Genomic DNA, 6,746 nt, shown 5'->3' with positions numbered 1-6,746 from the left:
CAATGCCACACCACTTTTGTTTGTTTTCTTTGTAAGTTTGTTGGTTTTGATAACAGATTCATTTTTCTCTTTGTGAGAAGAGGGAACTCTAGGGAGAAAGAGGGTGGGGAACCCAGAAGGTGGAGGAGGCGACGAACCCTAACCAGTAAGGAGATTGGGAACCGTGTGGATTAAGGTGGTGGGGGAGGGGTGGGTTGCAAGGGGGTGGGGGGCGCTAAGAAGTAAGCACGGTTTGTGATCCTTGAAAAGTGGGTGGGAATCCATAATGAATACTGTGGAAACTCCATGGAGTGAAGGTGGGGAAGGGGTGTGTGTGTGGGGGGGGGGGAGGAGTGGGGGCTATAAGAAGCATGGAGACGGGGTTCTTATGGAGTCAGGAAATGGAGGAAACCTAAGGATGAAGGGGGTGGGGAACCTGAAGTAGTAAGGAGAACATTAAGGACTAAAGAAGTGGGTATCTTTTAGAGTAAGAGAGTTGGGAGCCCAAAGGAGCAAGGAGAGGGGACCCCAGAAGGAATCCTAAGCAATAAGAAAACGGAAATCCCAAAAGAGGTGGTGAGCCCTGAGGAGTAAGCATTATGGAAAACCCCAAGGAATCTTAAGTAAGAAGCAACCTTAGAGAGCAAACAGATGGGAAACCCTAAGGAATCTTAAGTAAGAAGCAACCTTAGGGAGCAAACAGATGGGAAACCCTGAGGAATCTTAAGTAAGAAGCAACCTTAGAGAGCAAACAGATGGGAAACCCTGAGGAATCTTAAGTAAGAAGCAACCTTAGAGAGCAAACAGATGGGAAACCCTAAGGAATCTTAAGTAAGAAGTAACCTTAGAGAGCAAACAGATGGGAAACCCTAAGGAATCTTAAGTAAGAAGCATCCTTAGAGAGCAAACAGATGGGAAACCCTAAGGAATCTTAAGTAGGAACCATCCTTAGAGAGCAAACAGATGGGAAACCCTAAGGAATCTTAAGTAAGAAGCATCCTTAGAGAGCAAACAAATGGGAAACCCTAAGGAATCTTAAGTAAGAAGCATCCATAGAGAGCAAACAGATGGAAAACCCTAAGGAATCTTAAGTAAGAAGCATCCTTAGAGAGTAAGCAGATGGGAAACCCTAAGGAATCTTAAGTAAGAAGCATCCTTAGAGAGCAAACAGATGGGAAACCCTAAGGAATCTTAAGTAAGAAGCATCCTTAGAGAGTAAGCAGATGGGAAACCCTATGGAGTAAGAATGAATCTTGAGAAGAGAAACCCTTTAGGAGTAAGTATATGAGGAAAGCCTGTGGAATAAGAATGAAGCTCATTATATTATAAGAAGAAACCCAAGGGAGTAAGGAGATGGGAACCCCAAAGGAGTAAGATGGAACCTAAAGAAGTAAGAACTCTAAGGCGTAAGGACATAGGGAACCCTAGGGAGTAAGATGGAACCTTAAAAAATAAGAACTGTACGCAGTAAGAAGATGGGGAACCTTTAGGAGTAAGAAGATCAGATTAAGAAGAAACCGTAGGGAGCCAGGAGATGAGAAACCCAAAGGTACAGATAGAGTGAAAACCCTACAAAGTTTGAAGAAGCAAGAAAAGCTGTAAATGGTTGGGTGATGGGAAACGCAAAGGAGTGAAGAGATCGGAAACTTATGATAGAACCTTAAGAAAGAAAAAAAAAAAAGGAAAGGAAAGAAAATTAAGTGAGCAATGAGAAGTGAAACCCAAACGGTGTGACTGACTGTCTACGTGTTGTTGAGCGCAGGGTGCAGGAGAACTGGAGAAGCTGAACGAGAGTGGTGAGCTGAGGAGAATCCTGCACAGCTACCCCGTGAGTTTGCCTTGTGTGTGGGGGGGGGTTGGGGGGGGGGGAGGCACACAGTGACTGACTGTGTTCCTGCTCTTAGTAATGAAGGTGCATCCTACTATGCAGCGCTTTCAAACCTTGCGTAGTGCGGCTTTACAATCATACATCAGTCAGACACAAAGCACATAAGAACACACACACACACACACACACACACACACACACACCACACGCAACGCACGCACGCTCGCGCGCGCACACACACACACACACTGTAGGGCGCGCTCGCATTTTACAAGAAATAGACGTGGATATAATATGTATCGAATAGAGTGTCTAAATTATGTAGAGACTGTGAATAGGAATGTGTTTAGATTTGTGCTGATGGGTATGAGTGAAAAAGACCGTGAATTCCAGCGACTGATGAACAGCAGAAGCACGAAAACCGTCGTTCGCTGTTTCGTTTACATTGTTTCTGGGTGGGAGTTTTGTATCCCCCCCCCCCTCCCCCCAGACCCCACACCATGTTTGGTCAGCGCGAATTTCGTAGTCAGTGCACGTACGTGTGTGAGTGCGTGCGTGCGTGCGTGTGTGTGCACACGGTGTGAGAGAGTTGTAAGAGCAGCATATGTGTGTACATGGAGGACGGAGTAGCGTATCCATTACTATTTCTGTCCCTGTACCTGTGGCATGTTTGCATGTGCATGAGGACGGGAGTGTGTGTGTGTTTGTGTCTGTCTGTCTCTCTGTATTTGTGTCTGTGTGTGCGTATGTTGGTATGCGTGCGCGTGAAGATGTCAAAAAGGGAAAACAAATTTTCTAGGTCTGTAGGCATGCGTCTAACTTTCTGAGTTATTAATTAATGTAATGAGGCGCGGACGAATTTTACATTCACCTTGTGTGACTGGTAAAAAAGGTTACATGATTAATTTAGCTAAAGACGGGGGATGTGGGGGGAAGTCATGTATGCGTATGTGTCAAGGTAAAGAGGGGCGAGCGGCGAATTATATGTATGTCTGTAATCTTTTCTTTTTTTAAAATTTTTAAAGGTTATCCATTAATATTCGACGTAATTTTTTTTTGTTTTTTAGAAAATTAATAAAAACCTCAACAGTTTAAAAAAAAATCTCAATTTTTACCTGACAGAAAATCCAGGTGCGAATGATGTGCGACACGTGCGGGGGGTACCGGTTCGTGCCGTGCGCGCTCTGCCACGGCAGCAAGAAGTCCGTGCACAGGAACAACTTCACGGAGGAGTTCTTCGCCCTCCGCTGCATGCAGTGCAATGAGAGCGGCCTCCAGAGGTGCCAGGACTGCATCGACCAGCAAGAGTGAGCGAGCCGAGATGAAATCAGCAGGAGTGACGGACTGATCGTATCGATTTTCTGGCTGGAGATCAATAGCACAGTGACTGATCGACCTGCCTTTGTGTTTGAGAGATCAGCGGACTGACTGATTGATGAGCAAAAAAAAAAAAAAAAAAAGTGATCAGCAGTGCTAATACGTTGGTTAATTGGAGAATAATCAATAAACTGACTGACAGACCAGCAGACATCATCGATTGATCAGCAACAGTGACTGACAAAAAAAAAAAGAAGAAAAAGTGGTGACAGTGATTGTGAGTTACTGGAGTGAATGGTTGGAGATCACAGCAAAGTGAATGATTGATCATCAGACTGAAGGGCCAATCAATGGAAACGGTGACTGCGAGCAAAAGTGGAGTGTTGGCCCTGTAGTAATGCGCCCGACTAGGAAGTGAGTGTCCATGGATTCGAATCCCTGAGATGTTTTCTATCCTCCTGACCTCGAGTGGTGCTCTGGGTCCTAGTCTTTCGGATGAGACAATACTGTGCAGCATGTACGTGACGCATGTAAGAGAATCCACAGGAACCAGAAGGTTAACCTTGGCAAATTTCTGTGGACATATTCATTTTGATGGTAGAACAACACATTTGCACACACAAAAAAAGAAATGTTTCACATAAAGAAATCTGTTGTGACAAACAGAAAAACAAAACTATTTTCAAAGTGATTGTGAACAGCAGAGTGACTGATTACTTTGAAATCAGCACAGACTGACTGATTCTTCACCAAAGGTGACTGATCAGCAGAGATAAACAGTGAGCAAGATTTGATTGGAGATGAGCAAAATGACTGATAAATCAGCAGGCATCATCATCAGCAAATTAACTGATCAACTGCAGTGATAGTGAATGCAGAAGTGATGGATATAGGGGTGATTGATGGACTGATTGGAGATCAACAGTGACAGACTGACTGATTGTTGTATCAGCAACAGTGATACAGATCAGAAGGGATCAGTGATCTGAGATCAGCAGACTGATAAGCAGAAGTGATAAAGTGATGGTGATCAATAGGAGTGATTAGTACTTGGTAATCAGCAGAAATGACTGATTGTTAATCAGATGTAATTAGTGATCAATAGAAGTGACTGACTGATCAACTTAAGTGACTGTTGGTGACAGCAGACCTGTATGAGTACCAAGTACAGCTGTTTGGTGAAGGCAGAACTGAGTGTACTTCCAATGGGTGATCAACAGAGGTAGTTAAGTAGTGACTGGTAGAAGTCACAGAGGTGACGGACAGGTGGGCAATGAAAGTGACTGATAGGCGATCAGCAGAACTGATTATAATCAACAGAGATGACTCGTTAATTAACAGGAGTAACTGATTACAGCAACTGTTTACCTGACAATATATGAATCCTGAGCTGATCTGATTAGAGTTGAGTCTGTGACCAGTTGGAAGTGATAAGGTAATCAAAAGTTACCAATTAGTACTCATGAGAACAGACAGATTGATGATTAACGAATTAAACAAGAGTAACTCATGGATGACACAGCTCAGGTTAAAGTGTGGCTGGCTAATGGTCTGAAGAATGATTCATCATCAACTGTTGTTTATCAGGTATCCATTCACACTTGGAAAATCAGAGTAAAGTGCCTTTGTCAGAGACACACCACGATTCTGAAACAGAGCCTCGATCCCTGATCACTGATGAACTGTGGATCAGAAATCCGCCTAACCAAGTCTGCTGTGGCGTCTCATGTCAACAGTGATATAAGACTAAAAATGATGGCTAATTAACAAATAGGTGTCCGTCATAAAGTCATCAATTGACCAGCAACAATCAACTGGTTATTGATCAGGCAATTGTAGTCCTAATTTACATTGATTTTTTTTTTTTTTTTTTTTTCCAAAACATATATACTACTGGTTGACAGAAACAACCCATGATTGCCGTACAAGAACAGTGACTCACTGCCCAGTGGTGTTGATCAAGTGTTCAGAGGGCTGTGATTCTATTATGAATAGTTGACAAGGCTGAGGTCTGTGCCAGCAATAACAGTAGTAATCTACTGTTGTGAAACCGAGGCTTTTGTGATGGACACTGGTTTTGGACAATATTCCTACTGTTGCACTATCTACGGTTGAAATCAGTTTTCCAAAAACAGCTGTGTATGATTTATTTTCCTTGTGACTATTCCAAACTAAAGGTTAATCCTCAAAAACCAAATGTGTCTGTTTTTAGTACTGTCGGAATTACTAATACTCAATCTTCTCCCAAGCACAGTGTAACAGTGCAGCATTAAGTGAGCTCATATTTGGTAGAAAGTGAAATTTATGTGGTTAGTAATGTCTGAATGAAAGAAAAAAAAAACTGCTAAAAAATTGACAGATGAGAAAAACTGGACCAATTATAGCATCATTGGGGATATTCAACAGTTATATTAATCAAATACCATTCAGTGTTTGTCAAGATAGTATTTATCATGGTTTATACTTCTTTTTTTTTTTTTTTTTAGACATGGATGTACATTCAGCTGATCTGCATGAGTGCATACACTGCACATGGCTGGAAATTCACAGATATTTCTAAGGTGTTATGGGGAAAAGCAGATAAAAGAAAAAAAAATCACATGTCTTCACAAATTTCTACTTGCCCTCCCAAAAGAGATAGTTTTAAAAAAAAAGCAAAAAAAAAGCAACAACCAGTAGTGCACTGACAAGTCAGCAGACATTATTCATTATGTTACTCTTACTGGTATGTATCACAGGGGAAAAAACAAACAAAAACAGGGTGGGGGTGGATGTCAAGTTTAAAAAGGTGGAAAATGGGAGGATGTGAAGGATGATCTGTCTGTACTGTAGATGACTGCACAGTCACACTTTCAGTGGCACAGTCAAAATATGGTTGTCCGACTTACAAGTGAATAGAACATTAATTTTCCACTTATCCACTAGAAGGTTCAGTTGTCCTGGACGATCGGACGGATGGCTATTTCAAGTCTTGCTGCAAGTCAGCATCAATGCACTGATCTGGGATATCCATCAAACAGACATCGACACATCTTACCCTTTACCTATCAGGTGCAATAAACAACACCATTTACCCATCACACATTGAACACAAGATGCACAACCTTCTTTACATACGGAGGTAATAATTGTAAAAAAACGTTTTTATTAGAGTGGATACTGCAAAACAGATCGTCTTGTAAATGGGCATTTTAAATCCTGTACTCTATGGCATTGATCTTGTAAAGGGTTCAGGTGCTGGCATTAATCTGTACATATTTTCTTGAAAATAAGATGAAAAACACAAGCTCTGTTTTCTTTTTTTCAACATGCAACGTTGTGACCTTCATGCTGTTTTGACGCCCCTAACATGATTTTCTCGGGTTTTTGTTCTTGCTATAGTAGATTAAACACTGCACCAAGACTGATGAAGACTGGTTGTGAGGCTGATCATTGAACTGTCTCAACCTTTTACCCATCAATCACACAAAGAAACATATCCATTAATTTTACACTGCATGCTAAAAAGTTCTCTATCATTAAAGTCACCACATAACATCTCTGATCAGTAAATGTTTCTGTTTGCACACACTGCCCCCTGAACAGTACCAGTGCTTGCTTATTTATTGCTTGTTACGCCTCT

At 41.8% G+C, this 6,746-nt stretch overlaps 1 protein-coding gene across 3 annotated transcripts in view; it reads left to right on the top strand.

Moving 5' to 3' along the window:
* The window catches only part of LOC143284009 (uncharacterized), a 52,196-nt gene extending 45,452 nt beyond the window's left edge, over window positions 1-6,744 (top strand). For all 3 annotated transcript variants that reach the window (XM_076590538.1, XM_076590539.1, XM_076590537.1), the window contains 2 exons: window positions 1,742-1,807; window positions 2,930-6,744. In XM_076590538.1, the coding sequence (XP_076446653.1) occupies window positions 1,742-1,807; window positions 2,930-3,118 (255 nt within the window). In that variant the 3' untranslated portion in view covers window positions 3,119-6,744. The remainder of the gene's footprint in view (window positions 1-1,741; window positions 1,808-2,929) is intronic.
* The last annotated feature ends 2 nt before the right edge of the window (window positions 6,745-6,746 follow it).

Source organism: Babylonia areolata, chromosome 7, assembly GCF_041734735.1.
Source record: "Babylonia areolata isolate BAREFJ2019XMU chromosome 7, ASM4173473v1, whole genome shotgun sequence".
Classification (NCBI taxonomy): domain Eukaryota; kingdom Metazoa; phylum Mollusca; class Gastropoda; order Neogastropoda; family Buccinidae; genus Babylonia; species Babylonia areolata.
Note: the sequence above shows the minus strand (reverse complement) of the source record. Positions and strands in the feature narration are given on the sequence as shown.